We start from the raw sequence: 18,443 nt of genomic DNA, 5'->3' as shown, positions 1-18,443 counted from the left end.
CTCACGGCTCCATGGCAACGCGGCGCCGAGGGGGCGGGGCCGCCGCGCGCTCCGCGGGGATTGGCGGCACGGCCGGAAGTGGCGGTTGGGCGCCAAAGCGGGCGGGCTCCTGAGGGGAGCGGAGGCGGTGGGGGGTCGCTCCGTGAGGGCTGAGAGGGGCAGGCCGCGGGAGGGACCCCTCGGGGCTTGAAGGGTCCCCCCGGATCCTCCTGGGGTTCGGAGGGGAACCCGAAGACTTGGAAGGGGGACCCCAGGTCCTGCAAGTGGGACCCCAAGGCCTTGAGGGGGGCCCCAGGGCCTCAAACGGGGGTGGCAAGGGGTGGAGGGGGGACCTCAAGCCTTGAGCAGGTCCCTCAGGGCTTGGAAGGGGGCCTCCGGGGCTGGGAGGAGGATCCTCAATCTGACAAGGGGGACCCCAAGGCCTGGAGTGGGGACTTTGAACCTTGAGCAGGTCCCTCTAGGCTTGGGGGGGGACTCAGAGGCTTGGAAGGGGGATCCCGGGACTGGGAGAGGGACCCCAAATCCTATAAGTGGGGTCTTAAGGCCTGGAGGGGGCCCCAAGGCCTCTAATGGTGGTCCCAAATCTTGAGTGGGTCCCTCAGGGCTTGGAAGGGGGACCCCAAATCCTATAAGTGAGGCCTTAAGGCCTGGAGGGGTCCCCAAGGCCTCTAACGGTGGCCCCAAATCTTGAGCAGGTCCCTCAGGGCTTGAGGGAGTCCTCCTGTGTCTTAGAGGGGGAGCCCGAGGCTTGGAGGATCTTCCCCCCCTCCCGAGTTCTTGCCCCCAGTAGCAATAATTTGTAAGTTTTCTGTCCATCGTCACTGCCCTGAGCTGATGCCCCTACAGAAAAATGAGTGCGGATGTCAGGGGAAGGGGGGCTGCCCGGGGGAGAGGCTTCCAGGGGTGGCGAGGTGGATGGAGAGGTGGGTGGAGAGGAGGATGGCGAGGAGGATGGCGAGGACGAGGAGGACAAGGAGGACAAAAGGCAGATTGGAAGAGAATGCCCCAACCTGGTGAGCTGGCTCTTCCCTGTCTTCTGGGCAACCTCTTGTGGCCCGCTTGTGTGCTGGGCAATGGCACTGCTTGCCTTCTGCTGCTTTAAAGTATCACTGACAATAAAATTTGCCAAGTTTTAGTGTCCACATTGCTCTAATCCCAATTTCCATCTCTTTCAGTAACATCTCGACTAGTTCAGTCAACATTGGACCAATTTATTCCATATAAGGGCTGGAAACTTTACTTTTCTGAAGGTATTTTTAGACCAAAATTACATACAGCAAATATCTTATTCCGTTTTCTCTGTAGTGGGTTATAAGTAGAGGGGATAAGTGGAAGAGAAAGCATTTGTGTCACGTTCTGGTGACACAGGTTTCAGTCTTGTAGCACGCTGTAATCTCTGGACTTCAAACATTGGAAAGAAATCTTAAATAGTGTAAAATAGGATCTTTCTTAAATTGCTCAGTTAGGTACATTATAGCATGCGGTCTGTCAAAGGCTGGAATCTTTGTGTCTCTGTGGAGCTTTTCCTGCCCCTGTGTGCTTGACCTTGGTCATCCTACAGACAGCTCTCTTATAACACACCTTGTAACAAGACGTTACTGTGGGACTGTAGAGATCAGTCATCTTCCTCAGTTCTGGAACGCAGAAAAAGAAGGGAACAAAAATTGCTGTTTTCTGTATTTTGTGAAATTGAAATAATTCTTTCTGTCAATTATTAACATAGCATGTTTCTGATTAGCTTATGCTGACAAGTCTCCTTTCGTCCTGAAGACTCAAGCCTTTGAAAAATTTTTCATGCAACGCATTGACCTTTATGATAAGGTAAAATATGTCTGTTTATATACATTGTTGATGCAGTGACGTTAGATAATTTTATTTTCTCTATCAAAGATAATCTACATCACAGATGTGAAACGTTTATGACATGATTTGGATGTATTGTGTTTATATTTTGAAGTGTATATGGTAATTTTAAATGTTTTGCAGGATGAAATAGAAAGAAAAGGAAGTATCCTTGTGGATTATAAGGACATGATAGAAGATAAAGAATTAACTAAATCAATACCAAATGTATCTGCTGAGTTACGGGATATGCCTCAGAAAACATTGCAGTGTATGGGTCTAGCAATTCACCAGGTAAATGTGAAGCTCTAATATGTGAGCACACCCCTCATAATGAAAAGAATCTGGGGGACTTTAAGGCAATTATGATATAAAAACAAATTTCTATATTTTCTATATATTTTCTATATTTTCTATATTTTTTTTCTGTCTTACGGAAATCTTTTGTTCAATCAAAACTCAATAACTTCTATCGCTACACTATTTCTGTATGGTCTGCAAAATCCTGATCTGAAAATTCGTTGGTTTTAGTGTCTTTTGCTTAGTCGTAGTCAAAGCAGTTGGCTAAAACTAAATGTAGTTCTAACAGATACGTCAGTGACTTCTAATTCCTGTTTTTATCAATGGGCTGTGAGTTACTTGTGCTAGTTATCTGACCTCACACAGAAGAGCCATGCCTGATGGGTGAGTGATGAGCGGGTGCAAGAATTCCTGGCTCTGTTCAGGGTCTCTTAAAGGAGCATTTCACTGCTTGTTGAAAGGCAAATTCTCAGGTGCTTTTGTCAGACAAAACTCCATGCATTGACCAAGATTGAAGACTATTGTAAACACTCACTTTATAATTCAAGAAATACAATCTTAAATTCTTTTTAAGATGAATCTTAGAGCTGTTCAGAAGCAGGGAAATGCTGTTTAGTGGGGGTTGCTGGACAGCAGAGAGCTCTTCAGACTTCAACGGGTCTGACAGTAACCGAACGGTAGCCAGTTGAACCTGTGTTGTAAGGAATATGAAGTTTGTGCTCTTCTGTCTAGGTGCTAACAAAGGACCTTGAAAGGCATGCTGCGGAGCTGCAGGTGCAGGAAGGATTGCCACTTGATGGAGAAGCTGTAATAAATGTGCCTCTCATTCATGCCAGGTAATAGACGTTGAGTGTTTTGTTTTCAGGAAGAGCCTTTTGCCTCTTCTGTAGTGATCATCAATGTCCATCCATGGTGCTGAAGGCTTATTTAATAGAGAGAGTTGCCCCTGTGAAGATATTTCCAGAACAGTCTACATTTTTACCTTTGCAATGACAGAAGCTAAGCTGTCCTGGGGAAGGCAAAAAGAAACCTGCTTATAAGCTGAAGACACAGTTTATACATAGAGAAGTAATTTACATGTAGAGCAACTATTCTGTGAAACACGTGTTCATTAAAAACAGCAGTACAGTTATATTTCTGCTGTTTACTAGAGAAATTAGGAAAGGATTCAAAAGAATCTAGCCTTTTGGTAAGTAAAAAAGGCTTGCCTTCAAAAAGGAGTTGATTTGGTGTGTACCTAAACTATAGTGAGCAATATTTATTACTCCCTGTATTTTGACAGTGGTAGAGGAAGATTTGTTCTTTCATTTTAGCTTACATCTATTAAAGGGTTGCTGATAGGAATCTTCCAGAATGTTTCTAATTATTTAACCTTTAACTTGAAATGAAGGAACTGAAATTACACTAATTTTTGAAAAAGCATATACATCCAAGAATCTTAATTGCTATTATCAGCGTGAAAATGTGATTTCTGTTGGTTTCCTAATAAAACACTTTCCTCTTCAGAAAATAGTCTCAGACCTCGGGATTCTGAGGGAGACTGGGGGTATTAGCTCTATTTGAGTTTGATTTATTTTTTTTCTGCTGGTTCCAGCACAGGTTTTAACACAGCAGGTCAAATTAATCGGGGAGTTTGACAGACTCTGATATATTCTTAAACTTTGTTGCTATAAAACTGCACCCTTTTAATTAGGTACTGAACTGTGTTTCGGAAAACCTGTAGATGAAAAAGGCATCTTTTGGAACACAGACATGAGTCTTTGATTCTTTTGTCACAAGTCTAAACCCTGCTCTTAACTGGGAATAATTCAAAGGCAGTTATACATGATTATTATTAAGTATTTTCTGTGATTTTGGTAGTCTTGGTTGTTTCCAGGTGTCACTATACAAACAAAATGTACAGCTGGCAGGGATTCTAAGTGCTGGTAAGGATTCAAATGCTAACTTCTGTGTAGGGTGTACAACTACGACCCTCTAACTCAGCTGAAAAACGTCCGGGCCAACTGCTATGGGAAGTACATCGCCTTGCGGGGTACCATTGTGCGCGTCAGCAACATTAAACCTCTGTGCACGAAGCTCGCCTTCGTCTGTGGCACGTGCGGAGATGTTCAGAGCATTCCTCTGCCTGATGGAAAATACACGCTTCCAACGAAGGTAAGTTAGAATTGCCCGAGCTCATACTTCTCCCTCTTGCATTTCTGTGGGGATTTGAAAAACGGCAACACCAGTGGGCACTGAAGGATGAGAAAGGGTGGTGAAAGGGGAATTAGTTCTGATATTTAAAGCTAGCCTAAAAATGTGACACATTTAAAAAACAAAACCAGAAAAACTTACCATACAGCTTTGAATTAGTGCATAACCTTGAAAAAAGTGTATACTACTGAAACAAAAACAGTTTGGAGAAACTCCCATGAATCAGGGGATCATACAAATTACCTGTGTTTGCTCTAACTGAGCCAAGGATCAGCTGTCTGTGCTTGATAGCTCTTTGTTAATTATGTGTTAGCCTGTAGCATTACTTTAATGATTTTTTTCCTTAAATTGTGATAATCGATATTGTTGTCTTGCTTTTTTTCTGAAAAATAAAAAGGCATTTTAAAACTGCTATTAAAAAAGCAACAACTAAGAATGAATTAGAATTAATTTTTTTACAGTGCCTTGTACCTGAGTGCCGTGGCCGGTCATTCACACCCGACAGAAGCTCTCCTTTAACCACAACAGTGGACTGGCAGTCTGTGAAGTAAGCATCTCTTCCCTCCTCTGTGTTAACACAGTAGTCAAAAAGCAACAGGATAGCTCATTTTATGTTACATTGTGTCATTTTAATCTCCTTACTCTTTTGCAGTAAGCACTCTTCAAAGATTGTTACAAAGCAGTTGTTTTATCACAGAAATAGTGTACTTTGTATATGAACCCTGAACAATGTAATAGTTTCTTGGGAATTCCTCCTAACATGAGTTCTTAGAGAAATATTAAGTTTGTGCTCTTTGTAGACTTTCTACAATATTTTTAGTTTATTTACATCATTTTATTTAGTTTATTACATCTAATATTTAATAATTCCTTTTAATGAACTGAAAGTCAGTTAGGAAAGCCCTGTTAAATTATTTGTCAGCTGTGACACTTGACTTGAATGAACTGAATGTTTCTTATAGTTTCCTTGGTTCTGCTGTACTGTGACCATGCTGCTCCTGTCCCATAATACACATTCGGGAGAGTTTGCTCTGTGTTTTGTTCATCCTGTTAGCTTACTGCAGGTAAGCACTAAGCTTACCTGAGCAGAAACAGAACTCTTACTACTTTCCTCTGGTTGTGTTCAGATTCTGTAAGTTCATGTGCTCGGTGTCAAGTCTTACTATGCCAAATGTCATCCAAGTGTATTTTTTGAAGAACTTTACGTAATAAGTGATTTAGAACTCATTAAAAACAGTACTGACATTCTTGTGAGTAGCTGTAGAGGGTGCTGTTCATCACAGCTTAAGAGAAGCTTTATGCTAAGCTTCTAGGAAAATTTTCAGGACTCTATGTGCAGAGTCAAAATCTGAACCTTTTAAAGAACTTGTTAGCTGCTGGCCTTTTGCAACTACACAGAGCGCACTGCTGTTCTTGCTGTGGTCTGAGGAACTTCGTGGCATTTTCTAGGGTTAAAATGCCAATTAAGCATTCACTGGAGCTATCATGTCTGACCTCCTAACTTTGTAAATAAAGTCCATCTTATTTCACGTACCGTACATATTTCTACATGAACACACCAGTGCTAGAAAATCTGAAGTCCACATCAATTATTATTTCAGGAGTAGGTTGTTACTGTCTTTTGAGTTTTTAGTATGTTATATGCCCGTTTGCTTAAGTCTGAGTTGAAAAAGCCTGTTTCTCAAGTTCAGCACCACTGTTTCTAGTGTTGATCAGGACATTTCTGGTGCCCCCCTTCTCAGTGTATGCCATTCTCTCTATGCCAGAATCTGTAACACGTGGTGTTACCACATAACGTAACACATGGAATGAGCGCTTACCACGTGTGTTGCAGGGTACAGGAGCTCATGTCAGATGATCAGCGAGAAGCAGGCCGAATCCCTCGCACAATCGAATGTGAACTGGTTCAAGATCTGGTGGACAGCTGCGTGCCAGGAGATGTGGTCACAATTACAGGGATAGTTAAGGTGTCGAGCACTGAGGAAGGTAAAAGACACATCTTGGAATACTTTTTTGTGGTTTTTATTTTTTTTTTCTAGTGATTTCCCAACAGGATGAACAGCTGTCCTCTTTCATTTGAGCTCTCAAAGTTGTAAAAGCATTAAGTGTATTTAAGAAGTTCCCAAAGTTTCGTACCAAGGTGTCATTTTGAAAAGGCAATCTGCCTCACTGCTCAAGGGGAGTGCTGTCTCAAATGTCCACTGATAGAGGGAGTTTGTCTTTTGCAACCCACTGGTCTATATTTAACTGTAGTCTTCAAGTTCCAGTCCTGACATGTGGTGTTTTATGGTGAGTCAGCTGATAGTGAAGCCTTCTCTGAACTGCTCACATGGCAAGGGGGGCATCCTTATTTCCTGAAGTCTCATCTAGGCTCATCATTTGTTTAATCTTTTTGCTTCAATGCCTCCTTCACGTTACAGAAAAGCCATCATACAACTGTGAAGGCATATTACCTTTTTCAGTATAGATATCCCTAGAGAAATCTTAGAATTGTTGTTTTCCCCAAAAAAGAAGAAGCATGTTGTGCATAGCTGTAATAGAATGAACATACTGCAGGGAACTGCAGTTGGGATTTACTGTGAGCCTGCATTCACTGCTCAGTTATCATTCTCTAGAGGATACAGAAAACCTTTAATTATTAAGGTATACATGTATGTTCAATTGTCCTGCACTCTGTAAATATTTTTTTTCTGTAAATACTGAGTGGGAAAATCTTGTGTACGATCTTTTACTTGCCTAGAGTAATATAATTTAAAATTCCTGGAAGACTTCTCTTATGTTGGGAGAAAATGCATAAACACACAGCATTTCCCCCCAAATCCAGTAAAATGTGTTATAGACCTAAATGCAAGGAACTTAAAGAACAAACGTAGTTAGAAGCTTTTACTCACTTTGCATCAATTTTTGTAAAAAAGCAGGTGTCCAACTACTTAAATATGCAAAACAGAGGCTGTAGATATGTCTGCTAAATATTTCTGAATTGCCCTGTGCCGTTTGTAAATAACATCAGTATTGAAAATGCAAAACTTCTTCCTCAATGTCTATCAATCTTTCTAACAGCTTCTAAAAATAAGAACGACAAGTGTGTGTTCCTGCTGTACATTGAGGCGAATTCTGTCAGCAACAGTAAAGGACAAAAAATAAAGAACTTTGATGATGAGACTTTTCAGAGATCATTCATGGAGTTTTCGCTTAAGGACCTCTATGCTGTTCAAGAAATCCAAGCTGAGGAAAATCTCTTCAGGCTCATTGTGAAGTAGGTTGTGTGGCAGTGATTACTGGGTGTGAAAGACCCTCAGTTCAGATGGAGAAGTGCTTCTCTAGCTGGGCTGTCCCTCAGGTCCTGCCAGTGGAATCAAAGAACACAAAACTGCAGAATCTTTAGAAGGAGGCTTGTAGGTAGTTATTTGATAAAAATCACAACAGTGCAGTGACCACTAGGAAAACAGTCCTTTGCAGTTGTGCAAACTCAAAAGACTTTTCATGTTGCTTCAAGTATATCTGGTTATCTAAAATTTTTGAGAAATATGGTACTGTTTTTACATTTAAACTACATCAACAGCTAAGCAAAAATGTTGTACTTAGAAAAGTGTTCTGGGACGAGAGAGAGAACAAGTGATTATTTAGTAGTACCGTGAGATCTCTGTTCTGTATGTCACTGTATGCTTTGTTTTTCAGCTCCCTTTGTCCTGCCATCTATGGCCATGAGGTAAGCAGTTTGCCAGCTCTACTTTGCAACTTCAGGCTGAAATGTTTATGCCACAGTAAACTCCTACAGGATTTGTAAAGTTTCTCGGGTGTGGAGGGAAGGGGCAGGGGCTGTATTTATGGGTGACTCTTCAGTGTTGTTCCAGTGCGTGAACTAACAGGGAAGTGGCAGCCTTATACCTTTGCAACTTTTTTTTGGGATTTAAGCTCAGCCATCCAGAAGAGAGGGGTTACTACAAGCAGTTCTGGGGAGCTGTCAGTACTGATTACAATGACCGAATACTGACTATGTTGGTGTGTACTCCTACAGATTGTAAAGGCAGGCTTGGCCCTGGCATTGTTTGGAGGATGTCAGAAGTTTGTTGATGACAAGAACAGAATCCCGGTTCGAGGAGATCCACATGTTCTGGTCGTTGGAGATCCAGGATTAGGAAAAAGTCAAATGTTGCAAGTACGAGTTGATTTCTTACTACTGTATGATTGTATTCTTCAGTAATTACTTGCTACCTTCTTCTGAGCGTTGTAGGGTAGCTGCACGAAGACCAAAAGGTTTCTTCGCAGGGCTGGAGATGTGTCTTCAAACAGCATGCCTCTGGTGTAGTGTATAGCACCCAAATGGCTTTTCTGCAGTCCATTCTTTCCAGAGAGCCGTGCAGAAGAGAACCAGCCCATTAAAACATTTTCAAAGCAGAGATACTCAGTCAAGCCTGTGGACTTTAAAGTACTTCGTGTTGTTGCTGTCCTGCCCTTGCTAGCTCCTTTCACCAACTTCTCTTCTTGATGAGGTGTCTCACTTTATTCATGTAGCTATCCCACTGTCATATAAAACAAGGGCATTTTTAGAACCACCATGCTGTTCACCTCCCGTGAGGCTTATTTCCCTCCTCTTATCCTATTTCTGTGTGGCTGGCCCAGATCTCTGCTCTTCAGGGAAGGAACCTGTTCCTATGCTTGCATCTCAGTCCTGGTGGGCATTTTTTTTGCATGACTGCAAAGCCAGTTAACAGCAGAATGTATCTTAAACGGAATGGTTTTAAAGTTCCATGTCTTTTCCTGTGGTTACTGTGAAGCAAAAGGGGGGGCAGAATTTTCCTAGACTTGCAGTATTCTCTACTTCATTAAAGAGACTCAGATTTTTTTAAACATGAATGTGTCATGTTAAGATGTTGTTGCGTTAAAGGGGTGTAGCTGATTAACCGTTACGGGCCCAGTTGGATTCAGAGTACTGAACCAGTCGGACATTCACCAAAACTGGGGGTCCGTTCGGACATTCACCAAAAACGTAATAACCACCTGGGGGTCCGCTCAGACATTCACCAAAAACGTATTAACCACCTGGGGGTCCGTTCAGACATTCACCAACAATGCATTAACCGTCTGGGGGTCTGGTTAGATTCAGAACACTGAACTATCACGGATAACCACCCTCACCCTAGTTGCATTAATGAGAGCTATCACAATGCAATCAAGTATGGTTTATTACAGCAACAGATAATCAGGTTCTTTTGGATTGCCGGTGATAGTGACTATCTGCAAAAGCAAGCTAGTATGCATGAAATACACAGGTGTTACAGGTGTTCTAGGTGCGGGTTCTAGGTGCGGGTTCTAGGTGCGGGTTCTAGGTGCGGGTTCTAGGTGCGGGTTCTAGGTGTTCTAGGTGTTCTAGGTGTTCTAGGTGTTCTAGGTGCGCAGCCTAGAAATAAACGCGTTAAAAGGATCAAAGACTCTATAGAGATTTATAAGCAAATATTCAGATCTCACCCAAAGGCGTCCCAATGGGGGGGGAAGAGAGGCTCAGCCCGTCGACTGATCCCAGGAGTCAGGAGGTCCTAAGGATGTTGTATGTCCTTGGGATGGTATCTCCCCTGACGATGGTATCTTCCCTAACATCCCCTCTCTCTTGGGCCAATTTATATTATTTTCTATCTTTTAGGTGGAGCTTGAGTGGCTCTAGTCAAGCATATCTTAGTTATGATTGGTGTAAAGTTTTCCCGTCTCCGTTTAAAGTAATAGGCTCCGAGAAATTCAGAGCGCATGCTCAGTGAGGGGTGGTCGCACCTTGGAGGCGGGTAGCTTTTGGGATGGAGGTGTGTTTTGGTATTATAATGATATTATAATGAGCAAAAAGAACACTAGGGTACAGCATTTGTCAAAACATGACAGGTCTTTGGCTTAGGGTGGCAAAAAGTGCAGCTTTGTGCACAAGAACAATCGAGGCCCCACCTGATTACAGAGCCTAGCCGTGGTGTCTCCACTCCACTCCACGCTCCGTGGTGTTCCTTAGAGCTAGCACACCAAGTTTCCCCAGCGCGATAGCATCTAAGGTTGGGAGCCTAGGGAATGCTCAGATAATGCAGTTATGCCCTACCCTGAAAGCCTCTTCAATGCTGTACCTTTTCCTTAAAAGTGTGAATGTTAGTTTTATTTTCCTAGTTACTTCAGGCATTTACACCACAGATGTGCCTTGATATAATTTAACCAAAGTGACAGATGTATGTGCAAGCATCCTGATAAATGATTTTTTTCACTAAATTGGGAATATCTGGTACATAATAAATGATTTTGGCTTTTTTCCCCCACATAATACTAAGTAATGCCATTAGCGTATTCCTCAGATAAGACCCTGAGACAAACCTCCTTTCTATCATCACTGCCACAGAAAAAAAAATCACAAGGACAAGAACAGAGCTGTGTAGGAACCAGTTTGTGGTGGGTTTTGCTGGTTTTGTTCTTGTCTTCTGTTTGTTTTTTAATTCAATTGTCAGTGCCTGTCACTTACCTGGTACTGAGCAAATATGCTTTGGGTGTTATCTTTTGAATAGAACAAGCACCAGTAACTGAATTTTTCCAGTAAATCTCTAATGATAACTGTTTTCTAAACAAACTTAACCGCAACATGCGTGTCTTTTGCCAGTCCTTTCAAAGCCCAAGCTGTTTTCTGGATACTAGGGGCATGGCAGAGATGAGGCCTCTCCTTCATCCCGTAGTTGTGGAAGAAATGATACTTCCCCCCACAACCAGCTTGTGTTAGCCAGCCAGATAAGCTGTTAGCCTAAATAAGCCCTGGGGCCTGAAAATACAGAAACTGTGTATCTGCAATTCTGTGATGGATTGGATGTTCCCAAGCATTTCCACACACGTTGGGTGCAGGTGTTGAGCCCCAAGTCCAAGTAGTTTTGATAACACAGTAGGTGTGGCTAAGTACAAATATTGAGACAAAAACTGTGTAGAAACATGTCTTTTGGGTTGCAAGGAGTTACAGCTTTACTGTTGGGCTATGTTAAATGGAAAGAAAGAGATTTGGTTTTGCTTTGTACTGTTTCTCTAGAGTAAGGCTTATGAGAAAAAAAGTGTTTTTTTCTTAATTCCAGGCAGTGTGTAACGTTGCTCCTCGAGGTGTGTATGTTTGCGGTAATACTTCCACCAGCTCTGGCCTGACTGTTACACTGTCTAGAGATGGTGCTTCGGGAGATTTTGCCTTGGAAGCTGGTGCTTTAGTGCTTGGAGATCAAGGTAATGTTTGTAATGCCATAGGTTTCGTATGAACAAACATGGTGGTGGGAGGTGCTGCTGGGTCAGAAGTTGTTAACTACAGTGCTTGCATAATTGGGGATTAAAGATGTAAATCTGAAGTACGGTAGTGGCTTTCCCAATCTGGGAAGTTCTGAGCTTCTCCAGTGACTTCTCCAGAAGTGGTTCCTGCTTTCTTAGGGCTTAGGATATGTATAAAACTTCAGTTCTGCAATCTGCATACCAGTGTTATTTCATGTGGTGAAGAACTAGGATTTCCTTCGTGAGAAATCTCTGACTTAAGGGCAGCTACTGGAGTCTTACTGTTTTTGAAAAATGGCTTGCTTATGAGGTTGGCCATTTATTTCTGCTTTTACAAACAGCTTGTTTTGGCATCTTAATAAGTAGCCAAGACACTGCCTCTGCAAGCCAAGCCAGCTTTGTAATGATTCAGCTGCAGCAGCTTGGAATGGAAACAGACCTTGCTGAAATGGAGGCTTGGTCCAAGATCTGCAGTACCCAGACTCTGAGTGGAGTTCTGATGTTGCACTGGAATGTGGCATACACTTGTCCCTTAGTTAATGTGTTCCCTAATAAGCCTTTGTCCTGTTTTGTTTCCAGGTATTTGTGGAATAGATGAATTTGATAAGATGGGAAGCCAACACCAGGCTCTGCTGGAAGCCATGGAACAGCAAAGTATCAGCCTTGCCAAAGCTGGCATTGTTTGCAGCTTGCCAGCCAGGACATCTATCATTGCTGCAGCAAACCCTGTTGGAGGGCATTATAACAAAGCTAAAACGGTGTCTGAGAACTTAAAGTGAGCACTTTCTGAAATGCTGCTTATATGATCCAAATTCGGGAGCAGGTGCTTCAGGCAGTCTTGCAGTTGGGTTTAATTGACTTCTAGTTTCCTTGAGCTTGAGCACAAGCTTGTTGTAATAAGTTTTCATGTTGTTTTAGGAGAGAAATTGCTGTTTTGCTTTGTCCTGAATGAAAAGAACACAATTCTCTAAACATTTTTGAAGCAGAGCAGGGTTGCTGTTGTTTTTCTACATTAATACAAGGATTGTGTGGTGTTTTCTTGTCTTTACTCTAGAATGGGGAGTGCTTTGCTGTCAAGATTTGATTTGGTTTTCATTTTGCTGGACACCCCAAATGAAGATCATGATCACTTGCTGTCCGAGCACGTGATGGCTATCCGAGCTGGAAAGCAGGCAGCGTGCAGCAGCGCCGTTGTGAGTCGTGCCAGCCTGCAGGATCGCTCTGTTCTTGAAGTTGTTTCTGATCGGCCACTGCTTGAAAGGCTCAAGGTAGGACTTGTCCTGTGACCGTTGCAGTGCCTGTTTCTGTGGTGCTTCTTGCAGTGGGACCTGGCAACCTCAATCTGCTAGACGTCTTCCGTCTCCTACTCCCATTCTTCTCATCACGACTGGCTCTGAATTCAAGAAGTATTAAGACCCAGCCACCAGTTTCTGCAAATAGCTATTTATTTATTGTAGCTGCCACTATCCACCATGCTGGAGTTGCTAAAATTGTGCCAATTCATATGGAAAGAGTTTAACAGCTGAGTTGCTTTTTTCCTTCTGTTTGTTCTTATTTGGGGTAGAGGGAAAGTATTTTGTGTGAAATCGAATTTACTGTATTAGATTTCAGTAAGGAGCTACAGAACTAGATTGGGTGTAATAATTTTACATTACATGCTGTGAAATACTGAATCTCAGTAAAGCAGTGTAAGTGCTTGGACAAGTACTTGGACATCTGCAGACGGAGATAGATTGAGGAATTTGAGAAGGAACTGATATTTTGTTACTAAATTTCAGTGGTTAGTTTCAGGGCTGATATTGCTAAATGCCAGGTCTCCGAGAAATAGACCCCTCTGGGAGCTAAACCCTTGCGCTCTGGGAAATGTGAAGGCTTATACTTCTATAGAGGTGTATACTGCAACAATTGGGAAATTGTATTTTCCCTTTCTGAGAGAATTCTTGACATAGCTAGGTGACCTTTGACACTAACAAGTGGAAATTAATAGCTGCTGCTCCTTGTTCTGAAATGGCATTGTCTTAACACGGTGTAGGGTCTTTAAAAGAACACAGCTCACATGTGGCACCATGTTCAGAGCTTCATGAAGATTTCATCAGATAAAGCCTAGATGATGAAATTTTTATGTTTAAAACTTGTATTTTACAGGGTTCTGACAGAAAATCCGACATCTAAGACTTTTGTTTGTAATTGGGTTAGATTTCACCAGGAGAAAACTTTGATGCCATTCCACATCAGCTGCTGAGGAAGTACGTCGGATATGCTCGGCAGTACGTTCACCCAAAGCTATCTCCAGAAGCTGCTCAGGTCCTCCAGGAATTCTACCTTGAGCTTCGGAAGCAGAACCAAGGAGCAGACAGCACGCCGATCACCACGAGGCAGCTGGAGTCACTGATTCGACTTACCGAGGTAAATTCAAGCTGCGGTACTTAAGGGTTGAAAGCAAAAAGATTATTCCTAAACTGATACTAATATCCCATATTTTCTCACAGCTTTTTTTTTTTTTTTTTTTTTAAGATAAAAGATACTTACAAATGCTTAAGAGCTACTGTTGTTTAAAGCCTCTTAAGAGGTAAAGCACCCTTAAGGGGGTAGAAATAAAACCTGTCATGCTCCTCTAAAAGGAGAGCAAGTAGGTGCAGGCAAGGACAAGCTGCTGCCCATCTTGAACTCAGAGTGTTCCTGCTTTCCATAACACCATGCCGTAATAACATTATTTGTGTTATTGTGCTGCTTCTCAGGAATGCACTATTAAAAAGCAAATAAACTCTAACCTGGTGATAATGTGTGTTTGAAGGACGTGACATTGAAATGCTGTAAAAAGTAGAGGGCTTGTCATCGGAGCCTGAGCCCACAGGATTCAATCTCTGTGCTCCTAAATCTTGTGCTTGTTGTATCATTGTGTGCATGGGGCAGGGTTGTAGCCTTTCCTCACATCAGGTATAGTACCTTAAATATACCTTTCTGTGTTGTTTTTGTTTTAAGGCACGATCAAGGCTGGAATTAAGGGAGAAATGTACAAAGGAAGATGCTGAGGATGTAATAGAAATAATGAAATACAGGTAATACACGGTGCTTTAAAAATAAAGCATCTTGGTGTTATTCAAAGACTTTTTATTTTATTTTATTTTTTTTAACACTGACAGGCAAACAGAGTGAAGAAAAGACTTTACTGAGTTTAGGCCCTTGGTACTAACATTCAGAGTTGTTAACACTTGTTTAAAAATCAACAGCAGCCCAAAGTTGAATACTGTCATTTCAACTTCTGAGCTGTGTCACCAAAGCAGTCAGGAATATCAGTGCACAGTAATTTAGAGATGAGGTGCTGCCAGAAATTTTTGTCTCCTGTGCTCACTGCCTATTGTTGCTGTTGAACAACTTAAGTTTAAAAGTGATTTGGGCAGATGCTTAATCTACGTTCCCTAGACAGGAAGTCATCCCCTAGGAATAAAAGCATCTCAAGCAGTTACGTTTCAGGAAGGAACTTCATGCATTTTTACTCTTACTTCCCATTCATATGTTTGTTTTAGCATGCTGGGAACCTACTCGGATGAGTTTGGGAAACTGGACTTTGAACGTTCCCAGCATGGGTCTGGGATGAGCAATCGGTCCCAAGCAAAGAGATTTATTTCTGCCCTCAACAGCATTGCGGAAAGAACTTACAACAACCTCTTTGAATTGCAACAGCTTCGGCAGATTGCTAAGGAGCTACAGATACGAGTAAGTATGGAAATCAAGCATCTCTTCAAAAAGAGCAGCCAAAATTATTTGTGTATTTATTTGTTTAGGCTGTTGTGGTGTCTGTTCTATTTGTGAGCAGTGAGGTTTCTGCTTGGCCTTCACTGGCCCTGATGTGCCCTTTGGGTTTTTGGTTCTGCTTCAAGCATCCGAATGCTGTAACTTGGTAGGAATATCATGTAGGACGTGTGGCCACAGATGTATTTTATCCTGTAACAGGTTTATATGCTGTACTTGTGAGGGAGGCTTCAGCCAAACAAAAATATTGATAGTTAATTCTACTTCTTGTTTCATGGTCAAAAGCTTTAAATGCCAATGTAGAAGTTTTGAAATTGGAGTGTTAAAGTGAAAAGTAGTGACCAGGAATTTCTTTGTATGGAACTTTTTGTGGCCAGTAATGCTGTTCTTCTCTTACGTGGTCGACCTACCCTGGTCTGCTGGGGAAGATGACTTCAGTTCCAAACTTGTCCACATGTGGGCTGTACATAGGAGATTTGGTGTGATCCCTGTCTGACTGAATGTTACTGCCCTCAGGATGCGTTATTGCCCACTCTTCTCAAATGAACATTCATTTAGCAACTAGTTACTTGTAGTTAATTGAATTAATTCTAATTTTGCCTTCCTACAATATTTTTTTGCCCATTCAATGTTCTAGATATAGAATAAATACTTCAAAATCAATGAGAACTGTAGAAATTGTACTTGTATTTTCCGTTTGTTTCAGAACTTGGATAAATACATACATTACTCTGCATAGTTCACTAAGTAATGTGTAAATACTGCAATTCTTTTAAATTGTTGATGTTGCTTTGTACCAGATAAAATGTAATACTTTCAGCCTGATATTTCTTTGTCTTTTTTCGCCAGGTATTTGATTTTGAAAGTTTTATTCAATCCCTAAATGATCAGGGTTATCTTTTGAAAAAAGGCTTGAGAGTTTATCAGCTTCAGACTATGTGAAGAGACACACAGTGTGTCTCTGAACTTTGAGACACAACTAAAATATCTGGAACGGGCTGATGGACACAGCAATAAAACATCCTGAATTGCAGCCTACCGGAGAAGCTGATGAACCGTTGCTTACTTCAGGTGCAAGATTCTTGTTTGGGAACTGGTAACGCCAGCAGGCTTGGCTGAAGCTGTCGTGGGATGAACTGTGGTGTGATACTGCTGCCGGACTCACCCTGTAGGTGTAGCTCTGCTAGCCCAGATGATCGCAGTAACAAATGTTGCTTCTAAACTTAGTGATGTTCTACCCACCCGTCTTAAAAAAGCAATCTTTCATGAGGAAACAATGTCAGTTGTGTTTTTAGCACTGTAGGTCATCTGAGGAATTTCATATGTAGAAAAGTTTCCCAAAATTTGGGAACCATCATGTTGAGCCAGTGCAGCTTTATAGCAGTAAAAGGTGATACCTTATTGAAACTGATTTGTTTTTTTTCTGATTTGTAAGTCTGTATTTATTGGTCTTCGAGATTTTATTTGCAGTGCAAGTCTAATTTAAAGTCTCCTTACGGTATTTAATGTGTAAAACAGGAATTGAATTTTTATTTTTTCATTAAACTTATACGTTGATAAATTTGTTTAAATTTATTGAGTTATTTATTCAAGAGCTATAGTAACAGTGAACAGGGGTGTGGGTATTAACAGTTATTTCATAACGCATTCATGTTATACATGTTGTATCTGTTTAACTCTGTTCCTGCCACAGGAGGATGTCTGTTCCACGAAGTGCTCTGTACAATTATATCACGATCATGGTCTACTCCAATAAAAGGGCAGATTCTTGAATTTTTTTTTAAATATTTACACAAAGCTGAACCAATGTGTGGCTAAAGCTTCTGTTTTCTCCCCTCCTCTTTCTAAGATGTTTAAATACATAAAGATGTATAAGAAAGTAGTCTTCACAATTTCACCTTTTCCAGTAAGTGACTTTTCTTGAACTTTGTGCAATACAACCTAGGGCAGGGGGCCATGAGAGACAAAACACGGAATGGGGATTTCAGAGGCAGGATTCTGCCTCACCTAGCCTTGCTCTCAGGAGTTCCGCTTGTCCTGTCTTTCAGCACTAGTGGGAAGTTTGACTCCCTCTTCTTTGTTCCCTCAATCTGCTATAGATACACACTAAGATTCTCCCCCATAACCTTCTTTTCCAGGCTCAGCAGTTCCAGTCCTCCGTCCCTATATTATCACATGAGCTCCACTCCTTTCATCATCTTTGCAGGGACTCTTTCCTGTCCATTCCTCTCAGACAGGGGAGCCCACACCTGGATGTAAGGAGGATTTTTACCTCTCCCTGCTCCAGTAAACTTGCTTAACCCAGCCCCTGATGCTCTGTTGTCTCATGGTGAGCTTGATCCTTCACTGCTGAGGTGCTTCCAGGTGATCAGCCCCAGCCTGTACTGCTGCCTGGGCTTGTTCCCTCCCAGTTGCAGGACTTTATGTTTTTTTGCTCAGCTTCATCAGGGTTCTGTCAGCCCAACTCCACCTTGCTGGGGTCCTTCTGCATGGCAGTGTAGCCATTCCGTGTCATTCCGTGTCATCTCCACATCTGGAAGGTGTTCACAGGTCTAGCTCCACATCATCTACCTTCACTCACTGAGGGGTGCCTCCACCTTGGTGTGCCAGATTCGTAATTGAGGTCAGAGAGCAAGCAAACTGCATTTCTCACCTGTCTTTCACCCTGGGGGCAAAAAGAGATTAGTAGCTTACTCTGACAGGTTCCTGTTTTAGGGTTTTCAGTTCTTTTACCAGTTGCTGAATATTACAGGTAATCAGGGTGGGTGAGCACAGGGGGTCCTGCTCTAATCGGGGCTGATCCGAGCCCAGCAACGAGTTAAAACCCTTCTATGTAGGGAAGGGTGGCAGGGACAAGCACCTCACAAGAGCTAACAAAGTAAACTTTCCTTCGTTACCTTAGAGCCAAAGCAAACACGTCTGGGAGCGCACCGAGCACCTCTCCCTATAAACCCCCCCCAAACCCCGGGGGGTACAGTGAGGCTCCCCCCTCATGGCCGCCCCCTCCCTCCCTCAGGTAGGGCGGCTCCCTGCTTGCCGTAAAGCGGCGGGGGCGGCCGCAAAGCGCCACCAAACCCCGGCCTTCCTCCCCTTTT

General features: G+C 42.3%; 1 protein-coding gene and 1 long non-coding RNA gene across 2 annotated transcripts; one reads left to right on the top strand and one right to left on the bottom strand.

Annotated features, from left to right (window-relative positions):
• The first annotated feature begins 99 nt into the window (after positions 1–99).
• MCM8 (minichromosome maintenance 8 homologous recombination repair factor) lies at positions 100–17,121 on the top strand. Its single transcript, XM_005019111.6, has 18 exons — positions 100–1,013; positions 1,176–1,250; positions 1,739–1,821; positions 1,987–2,136; positions 2,875–2,978; positions 4,098–4,296; positions 4,797–4,882; positions 6,170–6,321; positions 7,396–7,591; positions 8,014–8,044; positions 8,354–8,494; positions 11,415–11,556; positions 12,175–12,370; positions 12,650–12,863; positions 13,792–14,001; positions 14,578–14,654; positions 15,123–15,312; positions 16,198–17,121. The coding sequence occupies exons 1-18, from the start codon at positions 851–853 to the stop codon at positions 16,288–16,290; spliced, it is 2,502 nt and encodes an 833-aa protein (XP_005019168.4). The 5' UTR covers positions 100–850; the 3' UTR covers positions 16,291–17,121.
• Positions 16,906–18,440, bottom strand: LOC106016993 (uncharacterized). Its single transcript, XR_001190130.5, has 2 exons — positions 18,246–18,440; positions 16,906–18,013 (listed from the first exon to the last, which is right to left on the bottom strand). It is a non-coding gene; the product is annotated as an uncharacterized lncRNA (long non-coding RNA).
• Positions 18,441–18,443: the final 3 nt, after the last annotated feature.

This window comes from Anas platyrhynchos, chromosome 3, assembly GCF_047663525.1.
Source record: "Anas platyrhynchos isolate ZD024472 breed Pekin duck chromosome 3, IASCAAS_PekinDuck_T2T, whole genome shotgun sequence".
Lineage (NCBI taxonomy): Eukaryota > Metazoa > Chordata > Aves > Anseriformes > Anatidae > Anas > Anas platyrhynchos.
The sequence above is the reverse complement of the archived record's forward strand: the minus strand, read 5'-3'. Positions and strand labels throughout refer to the sequence as shown.

Excerpts from the sequence above, each read along its gene's own strand:
- MCM8 (XM_005019111.6), top strand. The coding sequence starts at position 851 with ATGAGTGCGGATGTCAGGGGAAGGGGGGCTGCCCGGGGGAGAGGCTTC. Across the intron at positions 4,297-4,796 it reads AATACACGCTTCCAACGAAG|TGCCTTGTACCTGAGTGCCG; the intron begins GTAAGTTAGAAT and ends ATTTTTTTACAG. Across the intron at positions 7,592-8,013 it reads CTCTTCAGGCTCATTGTGAA|CTCCCTTTGTCCTGCCATCT; the intron begins GTAGGTTGTGTG and ends TTTGTTTTTCAG.